The sequence below is a fragment of the Phyllostomus hastatus genome, unplaced genomic scaffold (genome assembly GCF_019186645.2).
Source record: "Phyllostomus hastatus isolate PE091 unplaced genomic scaffold, TTU_PhHast_1.1 phas_contig_40, whole genome shotgun sequence".
Lineage (NCBI taxonomy): Eukaryota > Metazoa > Chordata > Mammalia > Chiroptera > Phyllostomidae > Phyllostomus > Phyllostomus hastatus.
The window spans coordinates 59,127,359-59,145,737 of NW_025333872.1; the positions used below are offsets into that span (position 1 = coordinate 59,127,359).

Consider the following 18,379-nt stretch of genomic DNA (forward strand, 5'->3'; position numbering starts at 1 on the left):
TCTAGAATCTAGAAAAGGCAAAGAAACAGATTATTTCCTGGAGCATTTCAGAGGGAATGCAGTTCTACTGACATTCTAACTTTTGACTTGCAAAACTAATTTCAGACTTCTGACTTTCAGAACTGTAATGATAAATTTGTGTTATTTTTTTAAGATTTTAATTTTTTAAAATTTATTTTTAGAGAGGGACTGGAGGGACAAAGAGAGAGAGAAACATCAGTGTGTGGTTGTGGGGGTCATGGCCTGCAACCCAGGCACGTACCCTGACTGGGAATTGAACCTGCGACACTTTGGTTCCCAGCCTGCGCTCAATCCACTGAGCTACACCAGCCAGGGCAAATTTGTGTTATTTAAGCCAGTAATTGTGGTAATTTTTTACAGCAACAATAGAAAAATCAATGCCAAATACTTTTACATTGCTAATGAGAATGTAAAATGGTGCAGGTGAAAATAATTTGATAGTTCCTCAGAATATTAAGTATAGAGTAACCATATGATCCAGCAAATGTACTCTTAGGGAATTGAAAATAAAAGCCTACTAAAAAACTTGTACATGAATGTTTAAAATGGCATAATTCATAATACTCAAAATGTGGAAACAACCCAAATGTCCATAATTTTTTGAGTGGATAAACAAATGTATATCCATAGAATGGAATATTATTAAGTTCTCAAAAAAGAAATGAATTACTGACACATGCTACAGCATATATATGAACCTTAAACACAAGCCCATATGATCATACAAAGTGAAACAAGACCGACACAGAAGGCCACATGTGGTTTGAATCCCTTTGTATGTATGATATGTTCAGAATAGGTAAATTCATGGAGACATGGACTACTGGTTGCCAGGGGATGGCAGGAGGGGAAAATGGGGAGTGACTGCTACTTTGTTGCAAAGCGGTGTATTTCTTTTGGGGGAAATACAATGTTCTGGGAATAGTGGTGATGGTGACACATCCTTGTGAATATACGAAAAAACACTGAATTGTACACTTTACGGGGGTAAATTTAAGGGTATGTTAGTATATGGCAGTTAAAAAATTGGAAAATCACAATCCGTGGTGTAATTTTGTGTACACCTCACACGGATCTATTTTTACTGATCACATAAGAACCTATCAACCCTTGTTGCTATCCAAGGGGAGTCCCAGAAAAGCACTTGATCCCTGAATACGGGGATTTCCAGGACAGAAGCGCCCCAAAAACCCGTAACCAAGGGAACAGAACGCAATTCCCTCCAAAACACCCGCTGGTGCGTCTAGGAATCTAGAACGCGCCGGCCCCGGGAAGTGGCGTAACACGGAATTTCCGGTTCCGCCTGTTCCGGGTCACTGGCCGATCTCGCGGGAACCGTGCGGGCACGTGTGTTCATTCAGTTCGCGCTGTGGTAGCGATGGACGCTTTGGATCGGGTTGTGTAAGTTCTCAGGCTTCCTGTCGCGGGGAACGTTGGGAAAGGGGCGCCCGTGGAGTAGTGGAGTGATGTAGCTTCTGCGTACCCCTCCTGGTCACCATTCTTGTTCCTCACACCCTCTGCCAGTCAGACGGGTGGGGGCCGATCAGTTCACTCGTCTGGGTCTTTCTGGGTTGGTCTGCCTGCCCGGAGCCGGATTGCGGGGGAGCCCACCCGTGGTAGCCGGAGAGGTGGGCGTGTGGGGGGAGAGGTTGCATAGAAGCTTTGGCCGCTTTTTTATCGTAGCCAAATACAAATGTTGCCATTTCCGAGGTGTGAGGGAGGTGGAAGAGTAGGGGATTACGAGCACAGGCCTCGGAATCTGTCTGACAGGTCTAGATGACAGACCAGGCTCGTCCACTTAGGCTTTGTGGCATTGGACCATTTAATATCCCTAAGTCTCGCTTGGCAAAATAGCGTTCATAATCGTACCTCATAGAACTGTGAAGTTTGTTGGGTAAGACTTTGCTATAGCACTAAAATGCTTTTAGTTTCCTCCAAACTATGTACATTGCCCTGAGTTATCCTTAAATTAAATCGAAAAATATTTGTTGGTCTCCTAAATATTCCTGCTGTTATTTGCTGTTGCTTTCTTCCCATTTACCTGGGTTAACATGCAAACAATAAAGTAGTATTTTAGTCAATAATTTAGACATCTTTAAAATTTATTTGCTGTATATTCCTCTAGATTTGGGGACTGCAAAATGTGAGTGAGACTAATTTGCCATCTACTCGGGGGACAAGTGAAACTATAAGGTGTTACTTGCATTTGTGGCTGGTTGGTGAGAAGTAACTATCTTGAAGGTGGATCATAAAACATTTATATTGCCATGATGCAGACACACTAAATATATCTTGATTTAATAAATAATATCTTTGTCAACCAATAAATTATTAGGAGCTTTATATGTGCTTGACATTTTATCTGGAAGAGAATTTTTAAAAACTTGCATGGCAAACCAAAGTGTATGTACGTTCTGTTTTTTTTCCTCCTTCCTGAAGTGACCATAAGACTGGTAGAAGGAGGGACAGTCAGAGTTTTTTAAGAGAGGAGGGATTCTTTCAATAAGTGTCAGAGAACTCTTGGAAAAGCAAGATCTCACTGTAGTAGAAGCACAGATGAAGCTCTTATTCTGAACAGGAAAGTGTAAAACACATTCTACCTGTCCTGTCACATAAAATCAGAATACTGAATTTCTTTTCCATTCATATTTTGCAGGGCGATTGGTCTAGATGAGTTTTAAAATCTAGCTCATTTTGAAGATTTGGCTACTTACAAGTTGAGTAACCTTGGGCAAACTACCTCTCTGGCGTCATGTGCCTCATCTACAAAATGAGGATAATAACTGAACTTGTCTCATAGGGTCTTGGTGAAGGTTAAGCCTTAATAGAGTGACTCTATAAATAAGTGTCAGTCATTATTCCCTTTCGGTGACAGTAATGGGTGACTTGCTCAACAGTTACGTTGGAGTGGGATAGCGTATAATTCTTGGCAGGCATTGTGGTCTTAAACCTGGAGAAAATATAAGTAATAGTGAGCCTCCTTATGTTTAGTAACTGCCCACAGGTTGATCAGCAGTCGGTGTGCAGTTCTTTGTGGTAGATTACAGAGTAGAGTTTGACTGCCTTAAGATTGAGGAAAACATGAAGTAAAAATAGCAACAGTATTCACTTGAGTTCTTTTTTCCCTTTAATAAAAGAAAGATTTATAAAGAAGCAGTAATAAAAGAAGTTGGGAATATTAAAATGAAAGTCATTTTTTTTAACTCAAAAGCTAATAAAATTTACTTTTTTAATAGTAATAACTGAATTTTTATTTTTTTTTACTAATCATCTCCCTAAAAAGTGAGATTTTGTTTAATAGTGAAATCCTGATGGATAAGTGTTACATAATGTTTCTGTTGATTTTTTAAGATTTTTCACATTAGCCAAGTTATGGTTTTATAATGTGAGGAAAATATCTTAAGTTGTTATAAATTGTGATTTTTTTCCAAACAGAAAACCCAAAACGAAAAGGGCCAAGAGATTCCTTGAGAAGAGAGAACCGAAACTCAGTGAAAATGTTAAAAATGCCATGCTTATTAAAGGGGGAAATGCAAACTCGACAGTGACACAAGTACTCAGAGATGTGGTATGTATATATATTTATTTTAAAAATGGTTTTGAAATCATTTAGGACATTTTCAGCATATGAGTTGGGCTGCTGGAGAAATGTATATGCAGATAAGTTATCCTAGCTTTAAGAACGGCTAGCCTTGGAGAAGAGCTCAAGTTGGAGGTTATTTGCCTTGCCAAGGCACTGAGTACTGGTTTTCCTTAAATTAGTTGATTTTAAAATTTGATTTACTCACATTTAAGGAACATATCTAACTTGTAAAGTGAAATAACTGCATATTACTCTATAGTCGTTCACCAACAGCAGTTATTGTGCTAGGTGCTGAGGATTCATAGTTAGATGAAACAATCTCTTTCTTCAGTGAACTTTGTGAGTGAGACAGACAAGTAAAAAATTGCAGCATTGTGAATTGAGTGCTGTGCTGGAAGCATGCACAGGGGTGGGATGGTTGGCAGCATTGGAACAAGATCTGGGTGAGGAAGAGAATGTTTTCTAAGGCTGAGGAAAAAGCTTATTTAAAGGAAGTGTGGTCCAGGATGGTGTGGCTTGGTTGGTTGGCCTGCAAACCTCTGGGATGCAAGTTTAATTCCCAGTCAGAGCACATGCCTGGGTTGTGAGTTTAGTCCCAATTGAGGTGCATACGAAGGCAACCAGTTGGTGTTTCTCACATTGAAGTTTCTCTCTCTCTCTTTCTTGCTCCCTTCTGCCTTCTAAAATCAGTGACCATGTCCTCAGCTGAGGATTAAGAAAACAAATAAGGCCCTGTCTGGTATGGCTCAGTGAATTGAGCACTGGCCTGCAAGCAGAAAGGTTGCCAGTTCAATTTCCTGTTAGGGCACATGCTTGGGTTGCAGGCCGGGTCCCCAGTTAGGGGTGAACAGGAGGCAACTGATCAATGTTTCTCTCACACATTGATGTTTCTCTCCCTCTCTTCCTCCCTCCTTTCTCCTCTCTGAGAATAAATAAATAAAGTCTTTTTTTTTTTTTAATAAAAAAGAAAACAAATAAGAAAGTGTGAAGGAGCATGATACATTTGGGGAACTGAAAATAATTGGGATGGTGAAAGAAAAGTGGGCCAGATGAAAACTAGAAGAATAGGTAGGGTTAACGTAATATGGGTATAGCATGGGTATAGCTTGAGTATAGCAGATAGATTCTTCGATTTAATCAACTAAATAATTGAATAGATTTTAAAACTTGACTAAACTCCCTGTGATTGATTTTTAAACAGCAGTCAATTCAGCGGTCTAACATATTCATTCTTTTTGTTTGTCTTAATGCCATTGTGTTAATGGGATACTGCTCTTGTCCTCCCAGTATCCTTACAACACAATAACCCTGTGCTGTATTTAAGTAATCTCTAAGAACAGCACAATATTACAGATTATTACTATAGTTAACACTCAGGTTGATGACTCTCAAGTTGTCAAAAATTGGTGGTAATGGCCTTGGCTCGGTCGCTCAATTGGTTAGAGTGATATCCCCATACTCTAAGGTTGCAACCTTGATCCATGGTCTGGGAACATACAAGAATCAACCAATGAAGGCATGAATGGGTGGAACAGGAGATCTGTGTGGTTTGCTTCCTCCCTCTCTCCCTTCTCCCTCTTAAATAAATTTTAAAAACAGGAATAGGTGGTAATGTTCATTCCACTGAGGCAGCGAAACGTGGTCAAAAATCATCATAAGTGTTAATAAAAAGGTAGATTTTACTGGTGAATTTCTTCTCTCCCTCTTTTTTTGTTTGTCCTCACCTGAGGACATTTTTTCATTGCTTTGAGAGAGGGAAAGGGACAGGGGGGAGAGCAACACTGATGCAAGAGAGAAGCATCTGCAGGTTGCCTCCCTACACACCCAAACCAGGGATTGAACCCACAGACCAGGCATGTGCTCTGACCTGGAACTGAACTTGCATCCTTTCAGTGATGGGACAATGCTCAACCGAGAGCCATACCAGCCAGGGCTGGTGAATTTCTTTCGTTCCCCAGCACTAATAGTTAATGAGTGATCATTTCACATTATTTTTTGTTGTTTTCCTCATTTACCTCTTTCTGTGATGCAAGGTAATGCCATAGATCTTTTCGTTCCCTATGGCACACAAGTACTGACTATATAGGTAATAAGTTGGTTATTAGTGGATGGGTGAAAATAAGTAGGAAGAAAAATGAAAAGAGGGTTGAAAAACAGGAAAAAATGTTTAAAAGATTTTATTTATTTATTTTTAGTCAGAGGAGAAGGGAGGGAGAAAGAGAAGGAGAGAAACACCAGTGTGTGGTTGCCTCTTGCATGCCCCATGTTGGGGACCTGGCCCGCAACCCAGGCATGTGCCCTGACTAGGAATTGAACCTTTGACCCTTTGATTCACAGTCCGGTGCTCAATCCACTGAACCACACCAGCCTGGGTGAAAAACAAAGTTGTGTGTGTTTTTTTTTTTAAATTTTTATTTATTTATTTTTAGAGAGAGAAGGGAGGGAGATAGAGAGAGAGAGAAACATCAATGTGCGGTTCCTGGGGGTTCTGCCCTGCAACCCAGGAATGTACCCTGGCTGGGAATCGAACCTGGGACACTTTGGTTCCCAGCCCATGCTCAATCCACTGAGCTACTCCAGCCAGGGCTTGAAAAACAAAGTTTTTTAAGGGCTATGTTTAAACTCTAGTATTCTGATTGCCATCATTATGACAGTCTCAGTTTTCTCATTTCCAGACACTATTTCAATTCTATCAGCTTTTCCTGGTAGGATTTATTTTTTCTGTTTCCTTCTGCTCTTTCTACTCTCAAATTGTTTGCCTGGAAAGCATGGAGTAGGTAGAATTTAAAGAAATGAAGGGAAGCATTTAAGCTGGATAGACTATTTATTGAAAGGGCATAGAAAATTATAGTTAGGTAAGTCCAGGCTTAAGCTTGTGTTGCAAGTTGTTGTAAGTAATCAAAAGGGAGCCAAGCAGAGGACACCAGAATAGGGTTTAGGGAGCAGAGTAATCTTGTATAATGACTGTTTCAATGCTTTATTTTTACCTCTGCTTTATCGAATGTGTTTTGTTTTGAAAGCTCTAAATTATGTTTTACAGTATGCACTGAAAAAACCATATGGAATCCTGTATAAAAAGTAAGTTTTTCTTAAACTTTAAATTATATTAATTCATTATAAAAGTAACAAACAGCCACTTTAAGAAAGATTTAGGAACATATGTTTTTAAAAACACTGTAGTTCCTTACATACAGCTATTTGTATTTCTTAAAATTTATTTTTTTCCAGTCTGTTTTCACACATATTATTCTTACCTAGTTGTGATAGAAGCATATGTGTTATTTTGAAATAATTTTAAACATAAGAAAAGTTCCCCAAAATAGTAGAGTTCCCCATACGTCCTTCAACCAGCTTCTCTTAATGTTTATCTTACATAACCATAGTGCAATGATAAAAAATAAGAAATTAACACTGGTACAAGAGAGTTAACTAAATTGCATACTTGGTTCAGGTTAGACCTATTTTTCCACTAATGTCCTTTTTCTATACCAGGATCCCACATAGTATTTAGTAGTCACGTCTCCTTAGTTTCTTCCAGTTTGTGACAGTTCCTCAGTCTTTCGTTGTCTTTCATGACCTTGATACTCACCAGGTATTTTGTAAAATATCCCTCATTTTGGATTTGCCTTAAGTTTCTTCTGAATAGATTGAGATTACGCATTTTTGGCAAGAATACCACTAAAGTGATGTGCTTTTTCTGAGAAGACCAGGGAGTACATGGTGATGTCTTGTACTGGTGACATTAACCTTGGTTAAAGGGGTGTCTGCTGGGTTTCTCCAGTATAAAGTTACTATTTTTCTTTTTGTAACTAGTAAATTACAATTTGGAGGAGATACTTTGAGTCTATACAAAGACTATGCAAATAATCCTTTTTCTCCTGAAACTTCTGCTTATTAATTTTAGCATCCATCTGTGGATCTGGTCTACAGCAGTGATTGCTGTGCAAGTTTAGTGGTGGTTTTCTGTTTTCCTCATTACTTCTATATTAACTGCAATTCTGTAAAGAAAATCTGTCCCTTCTCTCTGTTTAGTTATTTATTTATGTCAGTGTGGGCTTACAGATATGTATTATATTTTGGGGGGTTATAATCCAATGCTATTATTTTTGTTGTTTGTATTCTACATTTGGCCATTGAGATCTCTTTCAGGTTGGCTCCTATGCCCTTTCAGCAGGCACCCTATTTGAGTCCTTAGTTTCTGGGACCCCAACATACTCCAGGCTCATCCTGTATTTTTCCTTGCCACAGCCCTGGAATCAGCCTCTGCTCCATGGAGCCTTGGAGAAACAAAGATCCGGGCATTGAGTGGGCTCAGTTGCTACTGGAATGTCACTGTCTCTAGGTCCTCTCGGCAGGCAGATCTTAAAAATACGTATTATATATATTAACCTGTGCATACGTGCACATCTCTCGTTTATATTTATCTTCACAGGGTGGAGCAACAGTAGGTTTACAGTTGTGAGTACACAAAGCTATTTATTCTTGTATTACTATTTATTATTATTTTCTATATAAACAACTATAAACGTACTATGCCCCACTCTGTATATTTAAAAACCCTGAGTTCATAATGATACTTTCAATTTCAATCCAGTACCACAGACTTCATTTCCATCTTTCTCTTTTTATTTGTAACAACTTCTAACAGTGAGAAACCTGGCTTCCATTACTTATAATATATTTACTTATTTGTATAATTCTAGTGTATGCAGTTTCAGAATTTCTAACCCTATAAGAAACAATGTACTAATTAGAGTACAGGATTTTTTGTGTCTTTAACCTTACAGTATCCAACCAAAATAGTGTTTTCCAATATAACTCAGGTTAGGTGTTTGTTTGTTTGTTTGTTTGTTTGTTTTCCCCCTTTAATGTGATTGTTATTTATTTATACTACAGTTAGGGTTATTTATTACTGTTTGTATTTTATCTTGGGTTTTCAACTGCATTCAGGCGGTGGTTTTAGTTTATGTATGTAAAATTTCATCTTTGTGGTATACAGTTTTGTGGGGTTTGACAGATGCATTGAGTTATGTCTACAACTACAGCCATACAGAAATAGTTGCATTATCCTGAAAATTCCTTTGTGCAATGCTCTTTATAGTTCTCCCCCTTCCTCTCCCTTGTGATCCATGGCTTGTTTTCCATCCTAACAGTCTTTCCTTTGTCAGAATGTCACATAAATCAAGTCATACAACATGCAGCCTCTGGTGTCTATATTCTTTCATTAGCAAAATGAATTTAAAATTTATCTGTGTTGTTCCATACATGCAATTTTGTATCAAGCCCTTTCCGTTTATGTTATGAATAGTGGTCCTTTCAGTATGCCAGTATGATGCCTATTAAATGGTTATACTAAAATTTACTATTAAAATGGGGGTTATTTAGGTTTTTCACTTTTTTGTCCTTAGAAATAATGCTCAAGTGGTCATTTTTACATAAATGAGTTATCTTTTGAATTAGATCCTACATGAGGTGCCTAGACATGAGATTACAGGTTATAGCTTCATGCCTAATATAGCATATTAACACTGGTTTTTTGAAAAGTTTGTCCTTTTGACAGAGTGGAATATAAAAGTTACATGGGCTTTTACCTACTTTTGTTTTATTGTTTTATTTTATTTTAAAGATTTTCTTTTCTCTCTCTTTTTCTTTTTTTTTCCTTTTCCTTTTTTGAGCGAGGTGGAAGGAGGGAGAAAAAGGGAGAGAAACATCCATCAGTTGCCTCATCCCCAGCTGGGGACCTGGCTTGCAACCCAGTCTTGTGACCTGACTGGCAACTGAACTGGCAGCCTTTTGGTCCATAAGGTGGCGCTCAATCCACAGAGCCACACCAGCCAGGGCTGTTTTATTTATTTATTTTTAAATTAAGAAATGAAAGTGATATTGTGTTTAACGTACACTCCTGTATGTTTCCAACAGGTGGTATTTACTAATTTGTGAATTGCTGTTGGCTGTTAATCAAGCTACTTCTTTTAAAAGTAATAATGTATTTATGTTAGATAATTACAATGAGTAAATAATCGTGCATAGATAAGCACTATACATTTTGACATAATTCTGGCTCATCTATTTTTATGTCTGTACAGTTATTCTTTAAACAAAATTGAGTTCATGTTGTGTATGTGATTTTCTCTTTAAATTCATAAAAATTATAAACTTATAATTTTGATTAAAAATCATAAATTGTACACTGAAAATATAAACACATTTCTTCAGAACAACCACCATCATTAGTTTCTTACATGTATCTTACCAGAATTTCTTTATGCATATTTAAGCAAATAAAAGTCTATATTCTTATTTTGCACGAAAGATAGCATGTTCTCCATTTCTCTACCTACTGCTTCTCCATCTCCTCTACTACTGTTGTGGTCCAATCCATCATTTTTTTTCTCTTTCCTGTATTACTTATATAGCTCCTTACTGACTGCATTCACTCTTGCCATACTACCTGCCATTTTCATATAGAAGACAGAACATTCTTTAGAAGGAAAATTTGAACACATTCACATTACTCTCCTGCCTAAAATTCTGTAGTGCCTTCCCTTTCTTTTTTAATGTGTACATTCGCTAACTTTGCCCAGAAAGGTACTACATCTTTAACCACTATTGTCCCTTTGCTCACTAAGTTCCAGTGACACTTGCCTGTTTTCTGTTTCTTGAATAGTGTACACTTGTTTTCATCTCAGAATCTTTGCTTATTCTAGTCCCTCTTCCTGCTCTTAACCTCAAAACTTTACTCTGGCTAACTTCTCATTTTGCAGGTCTCAGCTCAAATACTCATTTTGTACTTTTCACACTGAGAGAATACCCTACTTTATTTTTGTCATAATAGTTATTTTTTGAAATTGTTGAATTTTCCCACTAGTATGTAATATCCAAGAAAGCAGAGCTGTTGTTTGACATGGTATTAGGGTATCTCTAGCTCCTAGAACAGAGCCTGGCACATAATAGGTCCTAAATAAGTATTTCAATGAATGAGTATCTTCCTAGCTTCTTTTTTTTGATCATATGAATATAAAATTATGTTTACTTTTATATTAATAGTTATGGGTAAATTACTTGAGATTATTAAATCTTGGCTTACCTTTTAAAAATATTTGTAGGAAAAACATTACAAGACCATTTGAGGATCAGACATCATTGGTAAGTATGAAAATCTCATTTAAGAGAACATGTAAGTGGTTATTCAGACTAATTTATTTAGTACATCTAATATGTGATACTTTTTAAATTAGAAATCATCCTATGTGATAGAATTTTGATGTAAAATAGAGGGGGAATAAGGTTTTTCATACTTTTAAAATATGACTGTAGATCTTACATTTCACTGTGACTAGTATGTTATTATCTACTACTTGCAAGTCTATTGGTAGAATTTTTAAAAATTTAATTGCATTTTAAGTGCATAAGCAATGGACTATCAAAAGGAAGCTTGTTATGAGTCTCTTGTTACAAAGCAAGTTTGGTTTTTAAGAATCTGACTTCTTTGGATATTTTTAGTACAAGGAACTCTACGTGAATTAATTGCTAACAGTTGTCAGTTAACTTTAATCAGATTTCTTTTTAAATGTATTGCAACCAGAATGAAATGAAGAAGCCTAGTGAATGAAATCAGAAAGTAAAAGGTGGTATATAGTGAATGAGGAATGGACTTTGAGTATGTGATGATACTGGTTTCTTTTATAAAAAAATCTTAAGGGAGTAAGTGTTTTAAACTGTTTAAACTGACTTTATAAAAGGTATCAGAATGTGATTATGTTCTTTTGACAGGAACGCCATTACTTGTTTTTTCTTTTAGTTAGTGGATTTAAAAGAAAGGGCTTTTGAATAGAATCTCAATTAATTAGAAGACTAACATTTAACATCTTTGCTGATGTGGAAACTAACTGATGAAAATTATATTAAGAAAAATAATTGGCTTGCTGCATTATTTATAATAGCCAAGTTGTAGTACATATGTACAATGGAATATTACTCTGTCATAGAAAAGAATGAAATCTTAACCATTTGCAACAGCATGGATGGGCCTAGAGAATATTATGCTAAGTGAAATAAGCCAGACAGAGAAAGACAATTACCATATGATTTCACTTACATGTGGAGTCTAAACAACAAAATAAACGAACGAACAGATTAGAAACAGACAGATACAGAGAACAGACTGATGGTTGCCATAGGGCAGGGGAGTTGGGAAACTAGGTGGAAATAGTGAAGGGATTACGAGGTACTAATTTGTAGGTACAGAGGAGCCACGGGGATATAAAGTGCAGCATAGGGGATGGAGTGAACAGTGTTGTCATAACTATGTTTGGTGCCAAGTGGGTACTTGAAATACTGGAGGGAACACTTTGTAAGGTGTGTGGTTGCCTAATCACTGTGCTGTACACCTAAAACTAATACAAAATAATTTTGAAATGTAAACTAACTGTAAAATTAAAAAAAAGAGGGAAAATGGCAAAATAAATATTCAGTGTTTACCAAATTACTTTCATTGCAAGCCTTGGGTTCTTAACAGTCATTTATTGAAGGGATCGTGAAAGTAAAAATACATGTCTGACCCGGAATTGTCTCTTCCATCCATCCCTTATCAAAAGCTAGTATTGTTTTGTGGTACCATGATGCTTTTAGTTGTGTGACCACTTTTTAGCAGTGCTATTATGTTGTAGAATCTATAGCATTCTTTACTTTTTCAATCCAATGTTGATGTAACAGTTTTTCTTACACTTAATATTATGACATTCCTCATTGTTCTCCCGCCTCTGGGGATAGAAGATATTCCATTGGCTATACTAAATCTCAGACCTCTAATCTTAAAATGACTATGGAAACAGTGGTCATGTTGCAAATGTGGTTGAATTCCTCTTCCTGACCTCCCTACCCCCATTCCTTATACTACAGTCTTGGAATTGTGCTTTAGAATAAGAGTTGGCACCCTGGCCAGTGTGGCTCAGTTGATTGGAGCATCATCTCATAGGCTGAAAGGTTGTGGGTTTGATCCCAGTCAGGGCACATACCAAGACTGTGGCCCGAGCATGCAGGAGGCAACCAGTCGATGCTCTCTCACATTGATGCTTCTCTCTCCCTCCCCCTCTCTTTAAAAAAATCAGTAAGCATGTCCTCAGATGAGGATTAAAAAATAAATAAAAATAAGAATTGGCCAATAAACCTCCCTGTGGGCCAAATTCCTGTTGGTGTGAGGCCCAAGAGCTAAGAATGGTTTTTACATTTTTAAAGCTTGTTGTTGTTGTTGTTTTTTAAGTATATAAAAATCCTAAAACATTCACTCTGGCATTTTGCAAATAATTTGACAACCCTTGTTCTAGAATTTTAACAGAAAATGGGCTTTATAGAGAAAAACAGCAGAGAGAGAGGTAATATATTGGGTTGGCCAAAAAGTCTGTATGATTTTTTTTTGTAAAATAAAGACACACTTTTCATTTTTGTTAATGACTTTGCTGATTTGGATATTTTGAGTATGTTGGCTATTTCCCGCATGTTACAATGTTGATTGTTCTCAATTAATGTCTCAATTTGATAACTATCAACTTGAGCTTGTCTACCAGACCATGGAGCATCATCATCCAGTGAGAGGTCTCCAGCACAGAACTCTGCAAACCACTTTTGACACCCTTAGTCAGTCGTAGCACCATCTCCACACACTGCACAAATCTTTGTTTTTCTTTTGCATTTCAGTTGCATTTTTACTTTTCTTGAAATAGTAAAGCATAATATACCAAAAATATTGTATATTTTCTTCCATCTTCAATATTAAAATGGCTACACAAAATTTCATCAATTTTGTTAAGTTTTTTTAAATGCATGCTGATATGACAGCTGTCACAATACAATCTAACAAAATTGTATTGAATAAAGTTAGACAACTAAGCACTACTAGAGCCATCTTAAAGGGGAAAAACCAAACAAACTTCTTGGCCAATGCAGCATATATGTGAAAGGTAGTTTATGGGAAGTTTGGAGTGTTAGTCATAACATGAGGATGTTAAAAAAAAAAGCATGCTAAGAAAGCATTTTTATTGATTTGGCCATATAAAAAAACATTTTGAACACCTATTTTGTGCCCAAGACAGTATCAGCTACTTTCATATATGACAAATCATGTGGGCCTTAAAGATTTTTTCTTGAGGTGTTTTTATCCCTGATGTACACATGATAAAATTCTCAGAAAGGTTGACCCCCTTCTGTTGTAAATGACAGAGCTAGAATCCTTGGGCTTTCTGGCTTTGCATCCTCCACATGGATAGTGGATAGGCAAGTGGGTACCTTCTCCACTTGCATCTGCTTAAACACTGGCATGAATGATAACCACACTAGGGGCCCACACCTCAGGGAGTCTTGTAACCATTAAGGAGAAGTTGAGGATCATGATAGTTTTATCTGTTCTTTAATGTTTCATGATTAATTTAAGAACCTTTTCCAACTAGACTGGAACACAGAGAATCTAATTTTTGTGCTGAGATTGGGAATCTCAGTAAACTGAATCAAACTGTGGGGTATAGTGAGCATGTGTATCATTATAAAAGGAGCTGTCTAGGACAGCTTTCCGCTCCTATCAGATCTGTATGGAAGTCATTACTTCGGAGAGCCTAATGGAAGAGATATTTCTTACTGGTAGGAACAGCGTAGTTCGGTCAGTTAGCCTTTGCCGTGCACACAAAATGGAACTAGGCACAGCTGGGGTGATGTGGAAGTTCTAGGGCAAGATCCTTGTGTAGATGAAGTTTGTAATGAAAAGTAGATATATGCACTGTAAGCTTCTGAGTCCAGTTGTAAAATTCCAAATCACCATGTTGATTAATGATAGCAGTAGTATCCCATGAGTAAAGGCATTTGTTCAGCAAATTAAATACTTGGTGTGCTATTTCAGAATAACTGCATAGCTGAAAATATAAATGGTCTCCATTTATTTATTAACCTAGTAGTTTTCACATATATTTATTTTTGAACTTACCTGTTTTTGCAAATTTGAAGTAAAAGGTAGAGATAAAGCTTCTTTCAGCTGTTTATTCCCACTTACTTCATTAAGTCTTCATTAACGTACACTGGGGGGGGAACTGATATATACACACGCACATATTTAGTTCAGAGGTATAGTTCTTAAGCTTCTTATATTTATTCATTGGTTGAATGGGATTTCTTTGGTTTTTTAGGAATTCTTTTCAAAGAAGTCAGATTGTTCTTTATTTATGTTTGGCTCCCATAATAAGAAGCGGCCGAATAATCTAGTAATAGGTAAGTATCATTTACTTCGTGATATTTTTATTACAGAGTAACTGCTATGACAAGTAATTAATTGGTGATATTGAGGATTCAGGAGTGACTAGTAAGCTCTAAACCTAGTATTTTTTTCCATGTGAGTTTGAATAAAATTTTTTGTCTACCAGTCTTCAGGTAAAGAAAGAGTGGACTTACAAATATTACCCTACCTCAAGTTGCAGATATTTTTCTAATATAAAACATATATATCCTAAATCAGTATTAGAGTTAGGAAAAAAATAGCCCTCCTACCTACATAGATTAACCCTTTCCTAATAAATATCTGTTTAATAATGGATGCATTTAAAAAGAAAAGAAAAACCCTTGCCTGGGTGTTCTGAGACTTGGTCTGTCGTGCTCAATGAGTTAGGCAAGCAAACCCTTTACCTTCTGTGGGCCTCTATCTACTCTTCTATAAAATAAGGGAGTTTGGCTTTAAGGATCAAGATTGCAACAATCTACCCTGGGTAATGTTGAAAATTTAAAGAAGAAGAAATGTGTTTTGAGGGTTATAAAGAGAAAGAAAAGAGGGTATCGGGACGTTTTGAACATTGCAGATAAGCTGTTTGGGAATAATAGATGTTTAAAGAAAATGATTTTCCTTCTAGGTCGTATGTATGACTACCATGTGCTGGACATGATTGAATTAGGTATTGAGAAGTTTGTCTCTCTAAAAGATATTAAGGTAAGATGATGATAAAATTTTTTTGTGATGTTGCTCTTAGGCAATAGTGACATCTGGTGGTGAACAGTGCTAATAACAATTTTGTACCGTAAGAAAGAACTTCGTTTTTATACTAATGTGCTCTAAGATGAAAGCACAATTTCATTTGACCTTTACTTTAAAAAGAATATATTTATAGCCTATAGCACATGTGGGTCTTCTGGTAGTTAGACTTCAGAGTGGTTACTAACTCTTGTCTAGGCCCATGGTTTAAATGCTATCCTTTCCCTCTGAGTTATCACAACACCTATCTCATTGAACTCTAGAAGTTCTCGAATTTTCAAAGTGAGCCCTGTTCTAAACCTAGGAAGCTTTAACTGATCCTACAGTATTTTGGTTATTAGCCACCAGTTCTTAGCTCAGTCCTCCCCTTAAGGACTTGCATCTCTGTGCCTCCTTTGTTTGAATGGGGTTATGAAATGGAAAGTAGTAAATAGCAAGATTCAGCTCCGGGGTCCAAATTGGGCTTCTGCTCCCTCAGAACTCTGCTTCTGGGCTTAATCTATTCCATCAAATACATTATTTCACTTAGACCTCATAACTATCCTGTGAAAGGCAGAACTTACTTTCCCTATTGTGTAGATTCAGAAATTGAAGCCTAGAGGAACTCCACTGGTGACTTGGAGTCCTACATAAAGTAAATGGTATAACCAGTTAGGACTCAGAGACTTTGAAAGAAAGGATACGGAAGTTTGTAGTGGAAAGTTATGTGATTGCTTCAGTTACTGGGTCTTTTAGGGTCATGGCATAAGTTGAAAGAGCTAGAGCAAATATTGTAATAACTTCTTCTTTCCCCAGTGCCTTCTAAAAAGAGGACATGACTTTTAGGTTTCCCGTGTGCTTGAAAAAAAAAGGTTCTTACCAGATCCCCACTTAGCTACACCAGCGTCCTCAGGCACAGTGTAGAACAGTAGCCCGAGACTGGATTAGAGGGAGAACACTTGGTTTTGAAGCCTGTCTTGGCCATTTAGATGATGTTTGTGACCTGATAGAGTCAGTTACTTCCCTAGCGCTCATTTTTAATCAGTTATTAAATAGGTATAACAACATGAAGTGAGATAATATATGAGAAAATGCTTATCAGTGGAAATAATGTATTGGAAGGCATTTTGTGAAGTGTGTAAACTGTGGTGCTTCATAGGGTAGAAGCCATCATTTTTTAGTTTCTCTCCATGGCTGTGCACAGATTCCTGGAAATGAGCAGCATGTTGCCTTTAGCTTGGCTGCTGCTTGGTCACCAGTTAGTGGGGCTTGGGCTTGAGCACTGGCTGATAACGCACGCACGCCAGCCCCGCTCCTCTTTCCACTGTCACTGCAGCTTGTAAACTGCACCACAAATGGTTTTTCAGGTCTCATTCTTAATGAGAACCATTTAAACTGAATACTAAACTTTCACTCATGGAGCATATCCATAACCACAAAATTCATTAATTGCTGAGTATGTGCTGACATTGGCAATCCCTGCATGGACTCTTAGCTCTTCACTTTTTACCACGTTATTTGGTTACAAGCTTATAGTTGTAGTCTCTTTTGGATTGCATGTTTTGTTCTACTTTTTCTTCATGTTTATTTACTCTTTACTCTGCCTTCTCATTTTTAAGACATCTTCACCAGGTATTTCTTTTCTCACTTGCTTTTATTGCCAAGCCTCATTCCTGTTAACACTTAAGCAACATTAGATTAGACTCCACCAGGAAATTGAGTGATTATTCTAGGAACCTGTTTTCTAAGATGGCCAAACTTCTAGGGATGGTTTTTCTGCATAAAAGAAACCTAAATGAGTGAGATGATTAAAATTTAAGGCTAGTTGATTTTATTTTAGGTAGTATAAAATAATCACAACTTTCTAGGATATTTTATTTAAAAAGGTTGTGTATAATTTATAAGAATTATTTTCCTTTGTTTAAAAACACTTAATTCTAAAGGTTAGTTCATGTGAGTATGTGGTTTTATATATGTAAAAATACAGATTTCTCATAGAATGTGGGGCTTGGGCCCCACATTCTAATCTATGTGAAGAATACACATATGTGTGTATTCTATGTGAAGAATAGCTTCAGATATGGAAAATGTAATTAAAAAACAAAAAAGGTACATCACACTAACATAAGTAATAAATGTAACAACTTTATTTAAAAAAGGTTAGTTCAGTGACATCATAATTATAGCATTTTTAGTGTACTGTGTCATAGTATTATATACTTTTAAAAAATTTAAATACCTTCAGGCTATCGGAGTAAAGCTAGTTTGTTGTAGCTTTTTCTAGTTCAGGGTTTGTGATCTACATGATAACTACTGTTTTGCGTAACTCGTTTAGTTACATTTTTATGATGTGTATACTGGGTCTTAAAATAATGTTTTTTATTGCTATGCATCGTGGATGGTTTAAAAGCCAGAGTTGTATAGTTGGTATTGCCTCACTTTGTCTTACTATGTAAATAACCCCATAGACCTAGAGGTAGTAGTAGGATGGTCAGGCAGGACAGTTGGAGCACAGGGGAGTCATTGGATCTGGAAAGTCCATTTAGGGGTCCTTGATCAGGCAGACAGATCTTAGGCACATCTCTGAATTATAAACAGTTAAGTTTCAGGATTTGGAAGCAGGGAATGCCAACAAGGGAGGTCATGGCGAACAGGAGAGCAACAGGTGACTTCTGGTCCTATGGCAGAGGACTTTTTTTTTGGGGGGGGGGGGCCTGCCTGCCTGCCTGCCTTCCTTTTGCTAGATTTGAATGATCCTTGATTGATGTCAGAGCCAGAGGTACTAGAATCAG

At 36.9% G+C, this 18,379-nt stretch overlaps 1 protein-coding gene across 2 annotated transcripts in view; it reads left to right on the forward strand.

Annotated features, from left to right (window-relative positions):
* The first annotated feature begins 1,345 nt into the window (after nucleotides 1–1,345).
* RPF2 (ribosome production factor 2 homolog) overlaps nucleotides 1,346–18,379 on the forward strand; it is a 33,088-nt gene continuing 16,054 nt past the window's right edge. Inside the window, exons 1-6 of one of the 2 annotated variants that reach the window (XM_045843157.1) lie at nucleotides 1,346–1,422; nucleotides 3,457–3,589; nucleotides 6,645–6,682; nucleotides 10,711–10,750; nucleotides 14,776–14,857; nucleotides 15,490–15,566. In XM_045843157.1, coding sequence (XP_045699113.1) covers nucleotides 1,400–1,422; nucleotides 3,457–3,589; nucleotides 6,645–6,682; nucleotides 10,711–10,750; nucleotides 14,776–14,857; nucleotides 15,490–15,566 — 393 coding nt within the window. In that variant the 5' untranslated portion in view covers nucleotides 1,346–1,399. Of the gene's footprint in view, nucleotides 1,423–1,469; nucleotides 1,650–3,456; nucleotides 3,590–6,644; nucleotides 6,683–10,710; nucleotides 10,751–14,775; nucleotides 14,858–15,489; nucleotides 15,567–18,379 lie in introns of those variants that run through there. The other variant, XM_045843158.1, reaches the window with a different exon arrangement.